Source organism: Clytia hemisphaerica, unplaced genomic scaffold (genome assembly GCF_902728285.1).
Source record: "Clytia hemisphaerica strain Z4C2 unplaced genomic scaffold, Clytia hemisphaerica genome assembly, whole genome shotgun sequence".
In the NCBI taxonomy this organism is placed as follows: domain Eukaryota; kingdom Metazoa; phylum Cnidaria; class Hydrozoa; order Leptothecata; family Clytiidae; genus Clytia; species Clytia hemisphaerica.
Genome location: NW_027103674.1, coordinates 2554029 through 2577252, shown reverse-complemented (window position 1 = coordinate 2577252; position 23224 = coordinate 2554029). Strand labels below are relative to the sequence as shown.

The 23224-nt window shown below is 33.8% G+C and overlaps 2 protein-coding genes across 3 annotated transcripts in view; both read left to right on the top strand.

The window, feature by feature from the left end:
* The first annotated feature begins 6011 nt into the window (after positions 1–6011).
* On the top strand, positions 6012–7271 carry LOC136803504 (alpha-1,3-mannosyl-glycoprotein 4-beta-N-acetylglucosaminyltransferase A-like). The gene has a single exon (XM_067060241.1). The coding sequence runs from the start codon at positions 6027–6029 to the stop codon at positions 7104–7106; it is 1080 nt and encodes a 359-aa protein (XP_066916342.1). The 5' UTR covers positions 6012–6026; the 3' UTR covers positions 7107–7271.
* Positions 7272–11250: 3979 nt separating this feature from the next.
* The window catches only part of LOC136803517 (1-phosphatidylinositol 4,5-bisphosphate phosphodiesterase zeta-1-like), a 59862-nt gene continuing 47888 nt past the window's right edge, over positions 11251–23224 (top strand). The window contains exons 1-5 of one of the 2 annotated variants that reach the window (XM_067060259.1): positions 11251–11302; positions 16041–16123; positions 18425–18574; positions 19041–19259; positions 21244–21404. In XM_067060259.1, the coding sequence (XP_066916360.1) occupies positions 16060–16123; positions 18425–18574; positions 19041–19259; positions 21244–21404 (594 nt within the window). In that variant the 5' untranslated portion in view covers positions 11251–11302; positions 16041–16059. Of the gene's footprint in view, positions 11303–15995; positions 16124–18424; positions 18575–19040; positions 19260–21243; positions 21405–23224 lie in introns of those variants that run through there. The other variant, XM_067060258.1, reaches the window with a different exon arrangement.

Sequence of the window (23224 nt, the reverse complement as noted above, 5' to 3'; positions counted from 1 at the left end):
ATTCTGGATCAGTTGCTTATATTTAAAATGATAACAGTTTTGTAATAAAAGTGACTTGTGGCGGAAAAAAACGAAACAACTTGGGCTGGTTTCCATCAAGAAACAAACAGTAAATTGCAAAAATGGCGCGAATTTGAAAAAGCGCGGATGCGGTAGCACTTAATTTGAATAACAAACATTGCATCAACGAGGCGGCAACTATCAATGCCCTCTTTACCAACCATAAATCCGGATGTTTATTCATGGAAGGCCCGCAATCAAGCCAAGTGCCAGTGTAACCGGGCTGCAAATAAATATTTTTAGTCAATCGGACATCATGTCCGACAGAAATGAAATCCTGTCGGTCAAACTCAAAATCCTGCCGGTCATTCAGTGTATATATTTTTTTATAAAAGTTACATTGGAACAGTTTGTTACTGTATATACAGTAACAGAGAAATTGATTCGATAAAAGTGATCTTAGAAACACTCTTGAAAGTTATGAAGTAAGCAAGTTGATAAAAGTGGTCTTAAAACACTCTTGAAAGTTACGAAGAAAGCGAGTCGATAAAAGTTAACTTTGAAACACCCTTGAAAGTTATGAAGAAATCGAATTGATAAAAGTTAACTTTGAAACACCCTTGAAAGTTACGAAGAAAGCGAGTCGATAAAAGTGATCTTAGAAACACCCTTGAAAGTTACGAAGAAAGCGAATTGATAAAAGTGATCTTAGAAACACTCTTGAAAGTTATGAAGAAAGCGAGTCGATAAAAGTGATCTTAGAAACACCCTTGAAAGTTACGAAGAAAGCGAGTCGATAAAGGTTAACTTTGAAACACCCTTGAAAGTTACGAAGAAAGCGAGTCGATAAAAGTGATGTTAGAAACACTCTTGAAAGTTATGAAGAAAGCGAGTCGATAAAAGTTAACTTAGAAACACTCTTGAAAGTTATGAAGAAAGCGAGGCGATAAAAGTTAACTTTGAAACACCCTTGAAAGTTACGAAGAAAGCGAATCGGTAAAAGTTAACTTTGAAACACCCTTGAAAGTTACGAAGAAAGCGAATTGATAAAAGTTAACTTTGAAACACCCTTGAAAGTTACAAAGAAAGCAAATTGATAAAAGTGATCTTAGAAACAAAGAAGGTTATGAAGAAAGCAAGTTGACAAAAGTAATTTTAGAAACACCCTCAAAAGTTACAAAGAAAGCGGGTTGATAAAAGTGATCTTAGAAACAAAGAAAGTAATGAAGAAACTGGAAGAAAGCAAATCGATAAAAGTAAAAACTTAGAAACACCCTGAAAGCTACAAAGGAAGCTAGTATTAAAAGAATAGGCTAAGTAAGAGACAGGGGTGTAAGAGATCTATTTTCAACTCTCAAGTTAATGGTTTATTCCTTTTTTCATTCGGACATCATGACCGACACAAAAGATTTTCAGTCGGTCAAATAGCTTTTTCAGTCGGACATTGACCGATGACCGACGCTTATTTGCAGCCTTGGTGTAAAGTAATAAAAACCAGGCTTGATTACGTAACGTTTCAAAATGAGCACGCTCGTACACAGACCTCTTTCATATTTTCCTGTGCTTTGGAAGATCAAAACATGTCATTACTTTTTATGATGCTGTTACTACTGTTGTCATTTATGACGTTGTGCATATTGCAATAAAAAAATATGTTTTGTTATAAGAAGCAATTATTGTTATTTGGTTCAATTGGTTCAGTGTATCAAATCTCTCAGTTTAGTTGGCACTTTGGTATCTTCGTTGCGTCACAGCGAAAGGTTTGTTTTTATTTTAGTTTGTATCTTTGAAAGACCCCATCGGATTTAGGCAGTGGTGTCAGATTTAGGACCTCTCCTGGTATTTCGCAGCAATATTCTATGATACATATTTCAGCGAAACGCTAGTGTGAGTAACTGGAAGATGTTGGTTTTTTCTCAGGTGCATGTCATTTTAACTATATAGACCTTTTCGCCTTTCCATCCGCCATCTTGAATTGTATGCAAAAATACAGGAACGAAAAAGCCGTGGTTGGATTTAGTTGGAAAATATGCAAAACATATGCAAGTTTACAAAAAGATTAAAAAGCCAACAAAGCATCTTATAAAAAAATATTATAATCATTAGAACTATAAAAGATGAAATTTCTTAATCCAAAAAGAAATATTTACAGAACAACAAAAGCCTTTTAGAAATTTGTTCTTAAAGACATAGCATATTCTGTTTTCATGCCATTAAAAAATTCCACGAAGACGGAGTACACACATCAACTTTCAAAACACGCAAACTGAAAGCAGTAATTATGACGTTATACATTCAGCGGGTTCAGATCAATGTTTTGATTTGTTCGTTTGGCGGTTCTATTCCCAGGAGAATAATTTACCGTCAGCCGAATATGCTTTTCCCTAGCTGACCAACAAGCAAAAGAATAAAGTTTCAATCAGGGATTTTGTCCTTCCTATTAATCCCAGCTCTATGATTCTGCCGCAGGCTGCTGAATTAGGTAGTAGAGGAACAAGGCTGCAAATAAGCGTCGGTCATCGGTCAATGTCCGACTGAAAAAGCCATTTGACCGACTGAAAATCTTTTGTGTCGGTCATGACGTTTTTTTTTTATATGGAATACGTTTATAAGGAACTCGAGGCTGAAAATAGTTCAAAAAATAAGGAATTGTTAAGTAACTCCTCAGGCTGAGAATAAGTGGATTTGAAAATAATGTACCTTATTGGGACTAATTTGACCAAATTTTGATCTTTCAAGGGGCAAAAAGTTCAAAATTTCCTAAGTAGTAAGGAACTCGATAAGGAACTTTGAGACAGAAATTCTCTGTAAAAATAAGGAACTCCAGGCTCAGAGCAAAGTTAAGGTTCCTTATAAAAAAAAACGTGTACTTAGCCTATTCTTTTAATACTAGCTTCCTTTGTAGCTTTCAGGGTGTTTCTATGTTTTTTACTTTTATCGACTTGCTTTCTTCCAGTTTCTTCATTACTTTCTTTGTTTCTAAGATCACTTTTATCAACCCGGTTTCTTTGTAACTTTTGAGGGTGTTTCTAAAATTACTTTTGTCAACTTGCTTTCTTCATAACCTTCTTTGTTTCTAAGATCACTTTTATCAATTTGCTTTCTTTGTAACTTTCAAGGGTGTTTCAAAGTTAACTTTTATCGACTCGCTTTCTTTATAACTTTCAAGAGTGTTTCTAAGATCACTTTTATCAATTCGCTTTCTTTGTAACTTTCAAGGGTGTTTCAAAGTTAACTTTTATTGACTCGCTTTCTTCATAACTTTCAAGAGTTTTTCTAAGATCACTTTTATCAATTCGCTTTCTTCGTAACTTTCAAGGGTGTTTCAAAGTTAACTTTTATCGACTCGCTTTCTTCGTAATTTTCAAGAGTGTTTTTAAGACCACTTTTATCAACTTGCTTACTTCATAACTTTCAAGAGTGTTTCTAAGATCACTTTTATCAATTCGCTTTCTTTGTAACTTTCAAGGGTGTTTCTAAGATCACTTTTATCGAATCAATTTCTTCGTAACTTTCAAGAGTGTTTCTAAGACCACTTTTATCAACTTGCTTACTTCATAACTTTCAAGAGTGTTTCTAAGATCACTTTTATCGAATCAATTTCTCTGTTACTGTATGTACAGTAACAAACTGTTCCAAGGTAACTTTTATTTTACCTACTCGCTTTCTCCGTAACTTTCAAGACTGCATAATTAAAAAAATATATACACTGAATGACCGGCAGGATTTTGAGTTTGACCGACAGGATTTCATTTCTGTCGGACTTGATATCCGATTGACTAAAAATATTTATTTGCAGCCCTGGAGGAATGTCAACATTAGACCAACTTACGGTAAGCTAGAAATGTCGCAGTTCTCAACTTCAGTTGAGCTACAATCTGACAATGTCTGTCTGTGTGTCTGTCTGTCTGTCTGTCACAAAAACTTTAGGGCAGCTTGGAGCCCTCAAAAATGCTTGGATTTGGCTGAAATTTGGCACACTTGTTCCTTGGGTGAATATCTGGGGGTGTTTTTTTCATTTTTTGAAAATTTTTATTTTTGGGGCCTAGGGACGAGTTTTTCGTCAAAACGAGGCTAAAACTTTGGGGCAGCCTGGAGACTTCAAATATGGTCGGGTTTGGCTGAAATTTGGCACACTTGTTCCTTGGGTGAATATCTGGGGGTGATTTTTTCATTTTTTGAAAATTTTGATTTTTTGGGGCCTAGAGGCGAGTTTTTCGTCAAAACGAGGCTAAAACTTTGGGGCAGCCTGGAGACTTCAAAAATGGTCGGATTTGGCTGAAATTTGGCAAACTTGTTCCTTGGGTGAATATCTGGAGGTGTTTTTTTCATTTTTTGAAAATTTTGATTTTTGGGGCCTGGGGACGAGTTTTTCGCCAAAACGAGGCCAAAACTTTGGGGTAGCCTGGAGACTTCAAAAATTGTTCGATTTGGCTGAAATTTTGCACACTTGATCCTTGGGTGATTATCTGAGGACGTGTTTCTTTTATTTTACAAAAAATTTGATTTTTGGGGCCCGGGGACGAGATTTCGCCAAAACTAGGCTAAAACTTTGGGGCAGCCTGGAGACTTCAAAAATTGTTCGATTTGGCTGAAATTTTGCACACTTGTTCCTTGGGTGAATATCTGAGGGTATTTTTTCATTTTTTGAAAAGTTTGATTTTTGGGGCCTGGGGACGAGTTTTTCGCCAAAATGAGGCCAAAACTTTGGGGTAGCCTGGAGACTTCAAAAATTGTTCCATTTGGCTGAAATTTCGCACACTTGTTCTTTGGGTGATTATCTGAGGATGTGTTTCTTTTATTTTTCAAAAAATTTGATTTTTGGGGCCCGGGGACGAGATTTCGCCAAAACTAGGCTAAAACTTTGGGGCAGCCTGGAGACTTCAAAAATTGTTCGATTTGGCTGAAATTTTGCACACTTGTTCCTTGGGTGAACATCTGGGGTTCTACAATTGGGCCTATGAATAGTTTGAAGGCACTGAAGTTGAGCCCAGTGCGTTGCGCACGTTCGACTATTTTCTTATTAAAAATATAAAAAATCTGATATATTACTAGTCTGGCACCTACTGGATATCCAGACTGTGGTGAACTATTTCACAGTCTAGTTTATTATAAATTTTTGTCTATATCTAAGTCTTGTTTACCTAATCATCCCATGCATAGCAACCAAATTTGAGGATAACGCGCACAAACAATGTAGACGACTGGAAAAGGTTTCGCTCATTATGTTCTAAAAACAAGAAAACCTGCCAAAAAACATTATAGCTAACTCTTACCGCGAGATCAGGTAACTTGCATCAGTGGAGGCTAACATGCATAGCCCTCAAATGAATGACCTGGCTGGTCATTAAAAAACAAAGTTAAATCAAAGAAGAGCTGCCAGCGGAGCTGTGTATTCATTTGTTTTGAAATTTTGCTGTTTTGATTGGTCAGTCATTTGATGGATGCAAATCATCCTCCACTGATGCAAGTTACCTCACGGTAGATAATAACAAACTCAAGTAAGCTCAAGGAGTTGAAACAGGTTGCAGTTATGCTCATTAAAAGATTAATTTATCATGACTGGTGTTATTTTTTCTGAAAGCTTGATTTCCTAGTCTGACTAACTGTCTTAGCATTTAGCAAGAAAGAGGGTGCTAACAATACAACAGGGGTTTGTGAAAAAGCTCTGGAAAGAAAACCCTCAACCTAAGCTTCCTGTGTGAAGAAAATTTTCTTTTCACACTTGACTTGATTTGATTTAGAAAATAGATCATCTATTCAACTATTCATTCTTTCTTAAGTATTTCTTATAACTCAGGGAGTTATAAGTCAACTGAACAGGGAAGAACTTTGAAAGGGAAATCTTATTTAAAGCTCAAGTTAAAAAGACTTACTGTATGTTAAAAATAATACTCTATATTTACTGTACTATACTTATACTTATCTTTTTTATTTCTAGGTATAGATAAACACCAAGCTATAAAATGCAAAATTTGAAAAAATGTTAATGATATATTTTGAAAAATATAAGAGAAGTTGTTGAAATGTGTTGGAATTATGTTAGAAGATACTGGATATCTTTTATCATTGCATTCATTCTGGTGTATACTTCCTACATTGTTCTACATCAGAAAGCACTTGAAAATACAGAATACAAACAACGCTTGGACAAGATCAAACCCACTGTCCCTACAGATCTGTATGATCAGCTGAAAGTTTTAAAATGGAGACTAGTACAAGAGAAATTTAGATCAACTTTATTACAGCAGCATCTCTTAAAATTTCATAAACGTATGCAGAAGAAAGAGTTTAGTAATCATATCAAAAGATTTGGTGATACAGCTTTAACGCTACCCTCTTTGCACAGATTTCTACCACAAATTAATGAAGATCATTTCAAATTATCAAAATTATACACTAATAATACAGACCCACATACCATAATCTATGGAGTTGGAATTCACTCTTTTGATGATCTTGAGGATTTAATTGGATTGCTTGATTCTTTATTTCAAAATTTGGATGAGAAAGCAAAACAAGATTGTTTATTTGTAGTTTACGTAAATCTTGAACGCAATTCTGAAGATGCAACTTCAAGGTTACTGCAAAAATATGACTCATATGTGAAATCCAAATTACTAGATATTATAATACCACCAAAAAATTATTACCCCAAATTTGATGATATTGTTGGAACGTTTGGTGCAGAATCTAAGGTGAATATTGAAAATATGAAATCAAGTTTGGATTCAGTCTTTCTTATGATGTATGCTGCTTTGAAAGGTGCATTCTATGTTCGTCTAAGTGCTAAACAAAGAGCTGAGCCTGGGTATTCAACAAAAGTTCGAGATTTTGCCATCAAGCGAGCATCCATGAATGAGCCATGGTATGAACTAAGTTTCACAAAACATGAATGTTTTGGTAAATTATATCAAATGTCAGATTTGAGCCGTCTTGTACCTTTTATATTAGAATATTCCAATGTGAAACCATGTGATTGGATCATATTTGGGTTTGTAGGTACTCTAGTTTGTAACCCTGAAAAAGGGGATTGTTTAAAACGAATCAAGGATCATAGGAGACAATATAGACCAGTTCTCTTCAAAATGCCTGGAGAGACTTGACCATGCAAAATGCATGTTGTTGGTTTTAAGTAAGGCGAGACCAATTTAATTTGTTGTTCTACAGGCCCGACCGACCCTTGTTTTACTAAAATCAAAAAAATAATAATATTGAATTTCCACCACAATATATTTTGCACACTAGTTATTTGTAAGAATTAAATTTGAAAACGCTGAAAATTAAATCAAGAAATTGAAAAATTTAGAAAATCAAGCATTTTATACACTAAAATTTTATTATGATCTTCATTGGAGATAAAGAAAGTGAATTTTTGATCGAGATATTATTTGGAAAATATTTTTGGTACCTTACCAACCCTGATAAATGAAAAATTTATTCTTATTTTACCGACCGACCGACCCATATTTTTCTAACGATTTGCCCGTAGAACAATAAATTAAATTGGTCTCGCCTAAGTTTGATAAATATAGCATAGGAAACAAATTTATTTTTATAATTTATTTTTGTACCATACCATGTATGTTTTTTTTTATTGTATAATTTTTTTGGCCTGTGGCAAGTTTGGAACAGCAATTAAAGGGCGACCCAAAGGCTCTCTTTTTCTTAGCCATTTATCCAAAATAGGGGCTTTCTGTTAAGTTGCTGATAATCAAGCAGTTAGCCATCAAATACCAATTTTGCGTGCTACAGCCGAATGTTATACCAGGGGTTTTTCTAAGCGGTTTTACAACGAAAGTAATTTTTTTTCATTGTATATTTTTTTGGCATGTAGCAAGTATGGATCAGCAATTAAAGGGCGACCCAAAGGCTCTCCTTTTCCTTAGCAGTTTATCTGAGTTTATTTCTATTTTGTCGCAGGAGGCTTTGATGCCCATTTTCACAACTATAGACGCTTTCAATTAGCACCCCGTCAGCACCTTGAACTGACTACCCAATTCCCTTCACATGGCAAGGGTTAACTCGGGCGAAGGTTCATTCGCATGCCAAGTGAACCACTGCGAGTGGGAATCAAACCTCAGTCGCTTGTGCAGCAACCAAGGTCAATGACCACTATACCACAGCGCCACAGCACCCCTTTATCCAAAATAGGGCTTTTTTAGTTACTGACAATCAAGCAGGGATCCATCAAATACCAATTTTGCGTGCTACAGCCGAATGTTACATCTTTATGATTATAGTCTGTATTACATGTAGGTTTTTCTTTTTTGGAAGTACTGTAAAGCAATAAGGCTGGACTTAAAAAAATGTTGGTTTGCCTTCAGCCAACCAGAGCCAACAGACTCTTCTCTAAACTTGCCGTCCTAAAAACTTTTATTGTATTTCGTCAAAGAGAATTTTTTTACTTCTTAAATTACAAAATGTAGACAAAAATTCCATGAATGACCAAAATAAAAAAAATTTTCCAATTGACCCACCTCCAAAATCTAGGGTTGGGTGACGGCAAACCAAGAATTTGTTAAGTCCAACCTAATGAATCTTCTTTTTGAGAAAATTGTCAAAAGCTTTATTTTGTAATAACTAGCTGCATTAGATTTTTAATTATTGTTTTACAAGATATGTTATGATGTATTATATTTTTGTAATATTTTCTTTTTACAGAGACATTTTTATACTGACGGAAATTTGTTAAGAGAAATATCAAAACTCAGCCAACCCAACTAAGAAAAAAAAATTATTTGAACATTGTTGTATGTTTCCAGTCCAATCAAGACTATCATTTCACAAACTCTAGGATTTCATTGTTAAATTCATGCTTGTCTTTCTACTTCAGCTCTTAATTTTGAAAGTGAAAACAAATTGAAATAGATAAACTAATCAATCCAGCCAGCACCATGAAGATCAATGCTGAATTTGATGGTGGCTAGTTTTCAAAAGACATTGGGTTGAATACACTGTGTGAAAGATATGCAAGAACGTATAATAATAAGAAGAGGTAAAGATTTTAATATTACCTATCATTCTCTGATTTTTACTTTTAAAAGAGGGCAACCCTCTAATAAGTGTTGCACCTGAACCTTGAAAATTTAAAGAGCGCTGCACCACTCGTTTGAGGAAATTGGTTGGTTATTTTTCATCCTGGATTGGGTGAAAAGGTCTTTTCTGCAAAATATTTCAGGATAATATTCAAAAACAAGTACAAGATCAAAAGTAGCGTTGGATTGTATTTTAACATTCGACATTGATAGTAAAAGGGTACAAATTGGTAAAATACACACTTCTACAATTGGGATATCATACTTTAATGGGATAAAATTTTGTGACCAGACTTAATTTTGTGGCCAGACTTCATTTTGCTAATGGCACTGGAGAGACAATATTTCACATTTTGTCTTTTTACTGCGAAATTATGCATGCTGAAATACGCATTATTAGCGCTTTTTTGATGCCAGTAAACAATTATAAATGTAATCGTCAGCCGTGCAAAATTACTCGAACCTGATTGGTTTAGAGGAGTGCGATTAATCGTTAATTGCACTATTACCACTTTTTGCACTCTTCGGCGGGGGGACACTTTTGTCCCCTTATTCTTTTCTCTCCCAAGTCCCAGTCAGAGACTTTTTTTACTATATAATAAAAAACAAAGACAATTTTTTTTCTTCAATATAAAAAAGGACAAAGAAATTTTACGTTACAATAGCTTCTTTTAATTGAAAACAAAGAAATTACACTGCAATGTTTTCTTTTTAAACAAAAGAAAAAAAGGAGGTTTTCGAATGTTTACAAAAAGAAACTATGATTTACTAATGATTATTTACTGACGATTACCTCGGAATCGTATGTTTTGTCGTGCAATTTTTTGCGGATAACAGTAAGACGTTTCCAAATTTCCATTGGGACTTAAATTTGCGGAAGACACCCTAATCCGCGAAATTTAATCCCAATAAGGTATGATGTCCTAATTGTAGTGTCATCTGTGAAACTAAATTTCATGATTTATCCATTCCCATGAATAAAAAACTTCTTTGGATCACATAAAATGCAATCCACATTTGAGAGAAGTAGTTCATTTGCTAAATGTATTATCTTAGGGTGTTCAATTTCAAAGGAACCATGTCCATTCACCACCCATTAAAAGAAAAGAAGGAACCATTTCAGAATACCAACTAAACATACATTTGTGTATTTTGCATTGTGTTAATATGGAAATCGTGAATTTGAAAGTTCGTGTTTGAGGTGTCAAGAATGATATGCTTTAGGAAAGGGTGAGTTTTTAGAAAAGCATTTGTCGTCTAAGATTTTTGAATTAAAGTCGTGTTCTTGACGAAACTTATGCACATCATCTTTTCATCATCTTTTAATAGATTGGTATTATGAATGAAAGTTTCATTTATGTTTAAATTCTATATCAAGATCAATCCTCCTACATGTTTTTTTATAAGAATTTTGAAGCTTTCGAATGTTCTTAACTTTTTAGTTTTAAGCCTAAAAATATTCTTTAACATGTTCTTATTTTCAACATTTTGTGAGTATTTCTGTCCATTTTCCTAAGAAATGTTTTAGGGTCCTTAAAGCCTTAAAATGCTCTTAAATTTAACTTAATATTTTGGCCGTCGAAGCCTTATGTTCTTATATAGTTTGTTCTCATAGAAATACGTTTTATGCTTAAAACATTTATTTTCAGCTTGATTAATTTTGATTTTCTTTCATTAATATGTATCTGGTCCAGATGTCCTTTTAAATATTTCATTTTTTGAAAGCATTCATTTCATTCAGGATAAATTTGTTCATTTTTACTTTTAGCTGCAATGTAACCGAAGATTTTGACCTTTGAATCAACACTGATGTCTGAAAAAATAGTTTTCGTCAATTTTTGTGATCCTTCGTCTGGCCAACTAGATCTGAAACGTTAAACTACATTTAAAGGCTTTGAAGGTGGATTCAATATTATCAAGATGTTGTTTTGTTGAGAATTATTGTCTGTCATTATTTCATAAAAATCCATCATTTTTTTGTAATTCATTGTGAAATCAATTTGAATCTTGAAAATAAGATTCATGGTTTGAAAATGAAATTGAAAACCACTCATCTATATCCTTTCTTACCAAGTTAACTTAAACTGATGAAAAAGAAAATTAATTTTGTTTATTACAGTAGCTGTGTGATCAGTACTTCTTCCTTTTTCGTTATAGACGTGCACTGCACCATGAGTGACATAGTTAATTTTCTTTATTTCGTTTTTTTCCAGACAATTGCTGTTCATCTTTCAAGTTCTTCTCTCATTCCCAAGGATAACCAGGTAATTTTTTTTCACCCCTTATATTATTTTCTTTGTATTAAATAGTCGATAAAAACAGTAGAAACAACTTAAAATGGTAAGCTAAGTTGAGAAGGCTAATTGGATTAAATCTTACACGTTTTTTATAAGAACAAACTATATAAGAACATAAAGCTTTCATGACCAAAATGTTAAAAACAAGTTAAGAACATTTTAAGGCTTTGCGGACTCAAAAACACCCAATTTCTTGGGAAAATGGACAAAAATACCCAAAAAATGGCGAAAATAAGAACATGTTAAGAACATTTTTAGGCTTAAAACTCAAAAAGTTAAGAACATCCAAAGACTTCAAAAATTTTGAATGTTCTTATGAAAGAACGTGTATCTTAGAAAAATGTGTACATTACCACCCTAAGGTGCTAGATTGTAGTTATGTTTTCTCTTAACATGCTCTGTTTGATATTCATGAAAATTTAGTTCAAGAATTACATTATTTTTTCTATGAGCATAACGTTTATAAGCATATGCAGGCCAAGTGTTTGGTATCGAAACAATGGCCCTATTGTTTAAGAACAATAGAATGCTAAGCATAATGCGAGCCTGATATAGGGGCAGACATTTGCTTATAAAAAACATATTTTCTTTCTTGTGTACATAATTTAGACAAAAACAAAAATATAATAGAAAAAAAATTATGTAAGCTATTTTCAAGTTTTAAGCTCCGCTCTACAGCTTTTGATCTGTCAAAATCTTATCAAGCTTCTTGAAACTAATTATCATTGGCCAACAAGCCCTCCCCTCATTAAAAATCTAAGTTTTTTCTATATCAAGTAAAACCTAATCCAATTTCCAGGAACCTAAAAGTTTTTGAGTATGAAACTATACACCTTTTCGACCGTAGCCGCCAATTGCCGCGCGGACATTCTTTTGTCCGTTTTACCACCCTAAAACCGTCCCCACTTTTTTCGCACCTAAAGGCAATAGAAAAAAGTGTAAAAAAAAGGATCGAATCGAGTTTAGGGTGGTAAAACGGACAAAAAAATGCCCGCTCGGCAATTGGTGGCTAGGTTCGAAAAGGTGTATAATACAAGCATTTAAATTTGATGTAGATGGTAGTAAGCAGATAATAAATTGTTCTCATTAACTTTAACGACACAAGTGATGTCAATGATTATTATTAATTAATTATCAGAGTAATCTTTTGTCGACTTTGCATTTTTGTTTGTCAATATTTCTGTCATTACATATTTTATCCTGTAAATGAATACTCTGTTTTATAAGGCAAGAGAGGTGTTGGTGTTGTTAATATTAATTAGTGTTGTTGTGTTGTATTGTGTCCTATCATTTCAAAGTGTTTCAGAATGTTACGGTTTGATTGAATCGAGCCACAGTATTCGTACTTTTTCTTTTTGTTATAATGGTGTACACGCTTTTTTTTATAAGAATACACTTTCTAAGAATGTCCATGATGAAAATGGCCAAAAAATTAAGAATAATGCTAAGAATATCACCATCATGGAATTTGGCTACTCAAGATAAGAATGTCATTTTTAGAGCGTTTTCAATTATAAATTGCCATTTGCCCCCAAGTAAGGCTCATTTCTTTCATAAAAATACAATTTTATGCTTGATACGTGTATATGTACTAAATGTTAAATTTAGTCTGAATTAGGATCCTAACCTAAGAATGCTGTAAGAATATTTTAGGATGATTTTCCCAAACAAGTTAAGAAAATCCATGATGAAATAGATTTACACCATTCTAATAAAAAAAGCGTGTATTTCCATTTTATCATGGACATTTTAAGCATTTTGATAAGAATAATAAAAAACGCTAATCTATGGTAAGGACCCAAATTCAACCTAAATTCAACCTAAATTTAACATGCAATACATACCTAAAGCAAAAGATGGCATTTTTGTGAAAGTTTTGTGCTTACTGGGAGGATAATTGGCAATTTAGGATGCTTAGGATGCTCTAAAAAGGTTCAGTTGCCAAATTCCATGATGGTGATACTGGACAAAACTCCTTAATGGTGATACCGGACCAAGTATCACTGAAAGATCAAAAGCTGAACGAAGTCTTGTCGTATTTCCGTGAGTGAGGTTGTGAGGTGTGATATTTAAGAAATATTTTCATTTTATTTATTTAAAGACAAACTTTTGTTACACAAAAAACCCATGCCGGGACTGGCTCTGGTAATAGTATGCTCTTAGCATTATTCTAAATTATTGGCCAATCTCATCACGAATATTATAAAGCACATTTTTATGAAGTGTAAGTAGAGCTTAATATGCTACCACTAGAAGTATTGCCATAGAAACCGCTCTTAATCGTTTATAATAAGTGACCTTTTAATCTGAGGATCGACTATTTAAACCTCTATGTATACACGCTTTTTTTTATGAGAATGATGTAAATCCATTTCATCATGGATATTCTTAACTTTTTTGGGAAAATCATCCTAAAATATTCTTACAGCATTCTTAGGTTAGGATCCTAATTCAGAATAGATTTAACATTTAGTACATACGTCTTAAGCATAAAATGGAAAGAAATGAGCCTTACTTGGGGTTGATTAGCGACTTATAATTGAAAATGCTCTTAAAATTGCGTTCTTAGGTTGGGTAGCAAATTTCATGATGGTGATATTCTTAGATTTATTCTTAATTTTTAATCGACATTCTTATAAAGTGTATTCTTATTAAAAAAAGCGAATAAAATTTAGAATAAAAAAGTAATTTTCAAGTCTGAGCAAACCGTCACAAAACATATTTGACTGAGGTCCTGTGCCGTAATTGTTAACAAAACTTGCTTAACTAATTCGTTTTAACAGAAAACTTACAAGCTCAAATAATAATAATAGCACTATGGGAGTTTTCCTCAACCAATCATTACATAATTCAAGAGATCGAAAACGACCGTATTTTGTATTAAAGAGTTTCTCAGCTAGATAGTTTCATCATAGAACGTGAAAATCTTTTCTGCTTTAATTTACTCCCACAGTGAAGCCCTTTGATAAAGCGAAAATAACTCTTTTTTGTAGATTTGTTGAATATTGAAAGCCTGTACTTTTACGTTTGGTCAAAAAAACTTTCTTGTAGTATGAGAGTAGATTAATGGATGATCAAATCTTTTCTGGTTTCGGTGACTTTGTTAATTGCTCTAGCAAGCTAGATGACTAATTCAGACATAGTAGAAATAAAGCAAAAAGTAATGGAAAGAAGATTTTGTTGTTTGTTTGTTTATACAAACTAAATCACGTAACAATAATCGTATTATCATATAACGCCTATACTACTGTATTACATTGTTTTATAAACGACTCCAGTCTAGTGTTCTTATGATAAACAAGATGTCATTTTAGCCTTACTTCTTAATATTTATTAATCTTATTGTCAATAATAAGCAGCTTTTCTTTTTAGCTTGTAACCAGAGAAGTGTCGTTATAGTAATAAAGTTAACTGATTTATAAACTGCTGATTTGCTACACTATGTCGTGTTTGTTTACATGTCTTTGCAGTGAAAGTTGATGGGAAGGACTTTTTGGCTTGATGTTGTCTATCAATCAATTTATCAATATTATGTGATACAGTACTTTCATTCTATGTTATGTCTTCTCTATATAGCTCAATATTAAAAAAAAAAAGATTTCTTTTCGAGTAGGGTAGGCTCGTAGAGAAGAATATAGGAACCTTTATTACTCTGCATACACTGATATGATCTTTTGAGCGATAACATATAGAGATGTTAGCCTTGTTAATTATAGGTGCATACTAGGGGGGGTATCCATGAATGGTCCCAGTGACCAGTATCCGGTATTGAAAGGTCGAATTTCCGGTATTCTGGTACTCGTCGGAACATTTTTGGTCGGTAATTTATGAAGAAAAAAACTACCAGTATTCATGTACTTTACACCACCGGAAGCCCCCACATACTAGCCTATCCAGAGATAATACTACCAAAGTGACTAAAATTTGAGTGAAATTTGAAGTGATTTTGACAGTGTTGTTTTTACAGAATTTTCGGCCAAGCTCCATTTTGCATGACCTGCTGATCAATTTTACGGTGATTGAACTTTTATGTTAAACAGCAGTTCTGACGTACTGATCCCAGCTGGCACACAACATTGTTTCAACGTTCATCTAACGTTATATGGACGTTGTGAACTTTAGATAGACGTTGAAACAACGTTGTGTGTCAGCTGGGATATCATTCCCGTGAAAAGATAGACCAGCATGTTTGGATTTGAAATCTATTTTCTATTTTACAATAATTGATGCTGTGTCCAATTAATTATTTCCATCTTTTTTGTATCATTTTGATAAAATTGTAGGAACTTGATTAATGAATCCAGGCTACATAAATAGCTACGTTGAAAATTTTAAAAATCCAGAAAAAAGGATTCTTCCGATTCTACCAAGAATTAATTATTCTGCTGCTGCAGCGTTTCAAGAAATTTCAAGGAATTTGTTGGAAAAAGGATCATATTTCGAAGAAAGTTTCCCGTTCTGATTTTTCAAGTAAAGCTTTAGTAGTACACGTTTTTTTATAAGAACGTGCAAAATTTTTAAACCCTTCGGGTGACCTAATAGAATCAATAAATCCTAATAAATGTTCTTAACTTGTTGTTAATATTTTGGCTGTTGAAACATTATGTTCTTAGTTTTGTCTTGTGCATACATTGTACATTATTATCTCAATTTATTCATTAGGAAGTTAATAATATATAACATTGAAAATGTGTACACCTAATAGGTTCTTTCATCGTATCGGAATGTCTTGCCAAACAGACCAAGAGAAAGAGGATATAGAACTACCAACAGACAAACGAAAACAAGGTATCTGTGCTAACTGACTTATCATTCTTGTTTTACAGTTAACTTGTTCAACTTTTGCTTATTCAAACTCGAAACGGGACCTGAGAATTTGTTCGAGTTATTATAGAAAGAATCGGATTATAGAGCAGATTTTCAGAGGGTTTTTCTTAAACGGGACCTGAGAATTTGTTCAAGTTATAGAAAGATTCGGATTATAGAGAGGATTTTCAGAGGGTTTCCCTTAAATGGGACCTGAGAATTGGATCGAGTTATCGAAAGATTCGGATTATAGAGAGGATTTTACGAAGGGTTCATTTAAACGAGACCTAAGAATTTGTTTGAGTTATGAAAAGATTCGGATAATAGAGCAGATTTTCAGAGGGTTTCCCCTAAACGGGACCTGAGAGTTAGATCGAATTTAGAAGGGGGCAAGCCTGGGGTTCCGTGACATCTTTTTTACGACCTAGCCATTTTTAGTCTATTCCAAAGAACAGTATAATACAAGATATTTTTGAGAGGGAGGACGCGGATTAGGCCTGGGAAAACTTTTTGTGACCAAAATAGTGACGCCATAGGCAAAACTGCAAGGGGAAATAAGGGGCAGAGAAATAGCTTATTTCCAAAAGTCAAAATAAACGAAAATGATTGGTACCATCTGAAAAGCATGAATTTTTGAGCAAACAGTTGTATTACAACAACTCTCTAACTCAAACACACTAAGAGATAGAGCCTCTTGAAGTTGAAAAACATACCGACGTCAGTACGATCAAGACAAGTAGATTTGACGTCAAATCACAGTAGAGCTGACTGTTGGTCTTAAAGCTGCTGTATTTCTTTGTGTGTTTTAGTGAGCCGATAACCCCAGTCAGATTGAACCGTACTTCAGAGCTTTAAGAAGAAAATTTAGTTGTTAATGAAAACCCGCTTGTTAAATCGTGAATGCTATCGATGACAACAAAAATTTTCTTATAAACAAAACCTTAACGTAATTATTCTTTTTCCTAGAGGAGTTTGCTATTAAAGATGATATGTGATAACACAAGTCAAAAATGCTTGTTAACATAACATAACAACTTTTTCTAAGGTTATTATGGCTTGAGATAATAATGTGAACTGACTTAATAACGAACTTACTTAATATGAAAAATTTGATGATCAATGATATTATAGACTTGCGGCCAGTTGTCTATTTAGTTGTGAAAAGGGATGGAAACTTCTCTCTCATCAGACTGCTCTGATAGATCAGAAGAATCATTTGAAGAAATTAGTATGATGGCTTTATTTCACAGATACACGTTGTTTTCATAAGAACATCCAAATTCTTAACTTTTTGAGTTTAAAACCTAATGATGTTCTTAACATGTTCTTATTTTTCGCCAATTTTTGAGTAGTTTTGTCTATTTTCTTATGAAATCGGGTGTTTTAGAGTCCGCAAAGCCTTAAAATATTCTTAACTTATTCTTAGCAATTTGGCCATCGAAGCCTTATGTTCTTATATAGTTTGTTCTTATAAAGAAACTACTTACTAATTTCCCGTGAAAATGTATCCAATGATGAAGTAGACTAGTCTGCCGTGTTGTTTTCTGTTTTACAACAGATTTTCGAGTGCTCCAATTTCGAAACATTGGAATACCCATTGAGTTTAAAGCCCCGAAAGGGCTAGACTGGAGTCGTTTATAATGCGTGTAATACTAATAATATCAATACTAATGATAATAATAATACGGGATTTAGTTTGTATAAACTAAAATTGTTCCCTTTATTACTTTTTGCTTTATTTCTACTATGTATGAATTAGTCGTCTAGCTTGCTAGACTACGAAAGGGCTAGAGATGAATCTTTAACTTTTTTCAAGCAAGGGAAATTGAAGCCTTAAGATCTACGCCGCATTTTAACGGATTGAATTTAGCTCTATAACATTATATGAACGTTGACATAACATTGTGTGTCGGAAATTCTAGTGATTAAAGGTTTTGTTTTTAAATAAGAGTGATATCGTTTGCTTACTCATCAATTTTAATTTACAAGCTTTTTCGCATTGGATTGACACGGAGGTGGAGCAAGATTGGTCAGAAAGAGGAAAAGAAAGACATTTTTTGCTTATATTAGCATAATTAAACAATAGGCAGACACTGTCCTGATATGAAATATGTGTCTGATATGAAACGGGAACACTTATGTAAAAACAAAACCTTTAAGTAAACAATAGGCGCGAATCTCTGAACAAGTCCCTGTTTCACTATCTTAGATTGATTCTATCTGTTGGTTCCGCCCTTCGTTGCATCACCATCAATTTTTATTGCGAAAACCTCTCCTTTATAGATCTTGTCGATATGTTATGGTCAGGCTCGAAAACCGTCAAACGGAACATCACCAACGGACGAGGTCGTGCTCGAAAGAAGACCATTATTTTAGACGCGGATAACAAAGCATTTCGTTATGAACCTTCTAGTAAAGGAGCCACTTTCAAAAGTAAGTCCAGGTTCATGAGCTGTCACTCTGACCTCTCATCTTATAATATAACAAAGCATTTCGTTATGAACCTTCCAGTAAAGGAGCCACTTTCAAAAGTAAGTCCAGGTTCATGAGCTGTCACTCTGACCTATCATCTTATAACAAAGCATTTCGTTATGAACCTTTCAGTAAAGGAGCCACTTTCAAAAGTAAGTCTAGGTCACCACCAGTACTTCATCCCCATATCCCTATATTACTTTCTGAGTGAACTTTGTTAACATAGTAACTCTGATGTTGCTAAATGAAGCTTAGTTGGTTGTTTGAGCAGATCCTACTGTGTTATGACTGATGTTCAATTTCGGCCACAAATCACTGTCACAAAATCTACCAACGGTGATCATATATTTGTGTAAAATTGACTTAAATGACAGAAGCTTTTCCATGCTTCTTCACTAACGGTAAACTTTGGAATTCTTCTCTTTAGTCCCATTCTCCAAGGTAACCAGCATCACACACGGGACCAGTTTACCAAAAGAAGACATCAGGTCGAACGCTCTTCCTACACGTCAATTCGTTGTGGAGTATCAGTTGGAAAATAGTAAAGGTGAAAACGTCAAATCGAGGCTACATTTCACTATGGAAACAAAGAAAGCAGCAAAGGACTGGGCTGAGGGTTTACAATACCTACAAATGTACATGGGGTGTAAGTATATCTTTCAATTTCTTCTTTTTAACATCTTATTGTAGGCGCACACGCTTTTTTTTATAAGAATATACTTTTTATAAGAATATTTATGATGAAATTGGCCAAAAAATTAAAAATATGGTATTCAACTAAACCTAAGAATTTCATTTTTAGACCATTAAATTGGCAAATATTACCAAGCAATGCTAAAAGGTTCAACAAAAATGCTAATTTGTTGCCCGAGGTATGCTAGATTTTGGCTTGAATTGAATCCAAACCTAAGAATACCTTAAGAATATTTCAGGATAATTTTCCTCAAAAATTCAAGAATATACATCATGAAATGAAAAAACACCGTTCTTATAAAAATAAAAACGTATATAGACCTTTACGTCACGAGCAACGCTTACCTCGTTTTCAAAATATTGCTATTGTAGTTAATGCCCAGAGGAGTTCATAAAAAGTCACTCTATTTAAAATTTAACACTTGAAGACTCAAGGAATTTAATCACCTTGTAATGGTTTCAAAACGAGGCAGTCGTTGCTCTCCAAATTATTTTATGAAAAGACGTATTAGTGTAGTGTTTATCGTTCTATACTACCTCCGAGAAGGTCAGGGTTTGATTGCTGCTCGGTGCTACTTTTCGATTTACAAGTGAATGTACCTTCGCCCGGGTCAATATATATCATTTGAGGGGAATTAGGTATCACATTCTGATATTAGAGTATGCGGAGGTATGCAAGACATACACGAGGTCGTGACGCTGTTCACATGAATGGTCCACGCGTGGTACATGCTAGCGCCTTACCAGAAATCGATTTCTTTTCTTTTTTATGCTTTTTACCTGCCCTCGGAGAAAGTTAGAAAGGCCACCCTTACCATTGTGCATTGACACTTTCTTTTCATAGTGTGCAGAGGGGTCTAACCCCCCCCATTTTTATTTCACCCCCCCCCTATTTGAAAACATTTTCGAACCTGCGCTATTGACAAGAGCAGTCCACCAGTCATTCAAAACCAAAAACATTGAAAAATCTAAATCAATATAAATATGACTGATATTTTGATCAAAAGTTGTTATCCCCCCAATTTTTACTTGACCCCCCCCCTAAAATCTTAAACCCCCATTTTTTTTCGGAAAACCTCCTACCCCCGTATAAAGCATATTTGGAAAAGTTGGATCCCCTTTAAAAGGGGTTCACACTACATGCTTATACTTTGATTTCCCCTTTCATTCAACAGAGGTTCAATGTCACTTTAATGAATTCAAGATTCGGGAAATTTTTGTATTGCGCGAGATCGACTTTGTGAATACACTCTTCTCGAGATGCATAAATTTATTGTTGTCCTCGTTTTCAAACAGATTTCATTGCTATACAATTATATATTCACAATGATAATTGTGTTGGTTACACCTCATGAGACATTTTGAATTTCAAGTACTTTTGTTTTAGAGTTAATGTTTGCCTTTTGGGAATTCAAATTGGTTTAAATGTATAATTTCATAGCAATGAAATCTGTTTGAAAACGAGGACAGCAATAAATTTATGCATCTCGAGAAGAGTGTATTGTGCTTAATTCAAAATGTTAGTTTGAGTAAAGAAAACAATTCAAGTTAATTTCATACTCAAAGTTTCATGCCATCCAGGATGGCAATCTTCAGTGAAATAATTCAAAATATTCAGATGAGATGGAGTTTTTATAAGATACTTTAATACTTGGTCATTTGAAGTAATAAAAATGACGCGTTCTTTAGAAAAAGTAATAAGATTGTTTTATTACAGGTTAATGACCAACCAAATCAATTAAAAGCTTCTAAAAACTCCACCTCGTCCTCAAAATTTTTTATGGAAAGAAAGAGTTTGTCAGAACGTTCCGACGGATTGATTTTTTTCGAATTAGTTCTATTGCTTATTCGCGTTTGTTTCTGTAAAAGTGAAATTTTATTGTTGTGGATAAAATATCCCACCATACCATAAAAATATCACTTGTTTCTCTTTACAGCTGTTCAAATCGAGAATTCGTTACGCCCAGCATGGCTACGTAACGCTTTTGATAAATTTGACCACGATAACAATGGTGCACTCACACTCACCGAGATAAAAAATCTACTCACTTATTGTAATGTCAAAATTGACGAGAGCAAAGCTGAGGAAACTTTTAAGGTATGTTTGTTAAGTACATTCTTTACCAGTAGCGTTCTGACAAGCTGACCTTTATATACCCTGGACCAAGCTTCTCAATTCCCAGCCAAGCAAAATCTTTGATCGGAGTTTTTTAAAAAGTGGTACCCTAATGGCGGGCGACACTACTCGATAGCGGTGTAAATGCATCGACAACTCCAATCAAAGATGGCGGGTATTGCTTGGTCTAGGGATATATAACGGTCAGTGGTTCTGACAAGCTGACAGGGAAAAGTTCGTTAAAAAATTCGACGAGTGACGTGGATCGAGATATTTGAGATGCTACATTTTCTCATAGTGTCCTCCCCCACCCCCTTTTAAAAGGGGGTGGGGGAATTTTTTTTTCAGAAAATAGGAAAAGGGGGGGGGGCAAAATGGTTTTCAAAAATCTAGGGGGGGGGGGGTAATCAAAAGGGGGGGGAGAAAAAATGGCCCCAAAAAGTCTAGGGGGGAGAAAAAATCTGGGGACATTATTTTTTTCTACTGTGGAAAAATATTTTTTCTACTCTCTGTAGCTAACTTTGTCTAAACTAACATCTAAAAAATATACGCTTTGTAAATAAATTGATTAGAAGTTATCTTTCACTAGCAGTTTATTTTTAACTTTTCATTTCACTCTGTGGAAACTTTTTTTTCAATTTTTCATTGTATATATAACAGAGATAACGTGAATAGAAGCATCAATTTGGTATTTTTAGACGTTTTTGATATACAGTTTTTGAAAAAAATCTGAAAAATCTACAAAAGCGCCAATTTTTATAAAAACTAGTCTTTTTTTAAACAAAAATTACTTTTAAAGGTGTTTTTATTAATCATTAATGTCATAAAACTCCTTAAATAAGTCAATTTGTAAGTGATTTTCTAATTGATTGCATAAATTTAATACCTCTTTTTTACGTGTTTTTTACACTTTCCGAAAAGTGAATTTTGTCTTTAAAAGCTCATAAGTAGAGAACAAGTTGGTCAAATTTAAAAAGTGATAGCTCAAATCTTAAGTTAGGATATCTACCTTCTAAATATCAAAACTCCAAGCACTTTGGGACATTTGTTCGACCTCAAGATGTCGGGAAACGTCTGAACTTTTTCGTGGGTCACCCGGTATATCTTCTACTTTTCGGATGAAATTTCGTTATAAATTCTGTCTCAAAATAATTTGCAGCGGAGACAAAAAAGGCTACCTTATCGCCCAAAACTTAGTCGGCCTTAATTATTAGTCGGCCCTGATTTTAGACAACTCGTCAAAATAGGGCCGACTAATAATTAAGACCGACTAAAGTCACCAAGCCAAAATTTAGTCACTTAGGGCCGACTAAGTTTTGGCCAATAAGGTATAACTTTTGATAGACATCGAATTAGATAGGGGTTTTGTGCTTGTTGAAAAGACAGACAGAAGTGGAATATATCAAAAAACCAAAATCAACTTCTTCAATAAATGTGCTATAATTATCATTATTTTCACACGAGTGATTCTTTGATCTTAGAACATCATCAATGTGAAAATAACTTTCAAAAAACTTTTTTCAATCGAAAGATATAGTCGAAAGTTTTATCTCTAATTGGCTTCAAAAACCACCAAAAACAACAAAAAAGAGCCCTTTTAAGTCAACCAGGGCAAAGTTTTAAGCTGTATTTTTTGACTGAATAAAAAAGATTTTTTGAGTTTTTTTTTTCGCATTTATGACGTTCTAAGATTGAAGAATCTCTGATATAGAAATGATGATCATAGCATTATTCTATAAGAAGTTGACTTTTTTCTTCTTCGTTTTTCATCTTTATTTTTCCATTTTTTTAAATATTTTCTT

Coding starts and splice junctions, on each gene's coding strand:
- LOC136803504 (XM_067060241.1), top strand. CDS start 6,027: ATGTGTTGGAATTATGTTAGAAGATACTGGATATCTTTTATCATTGCA.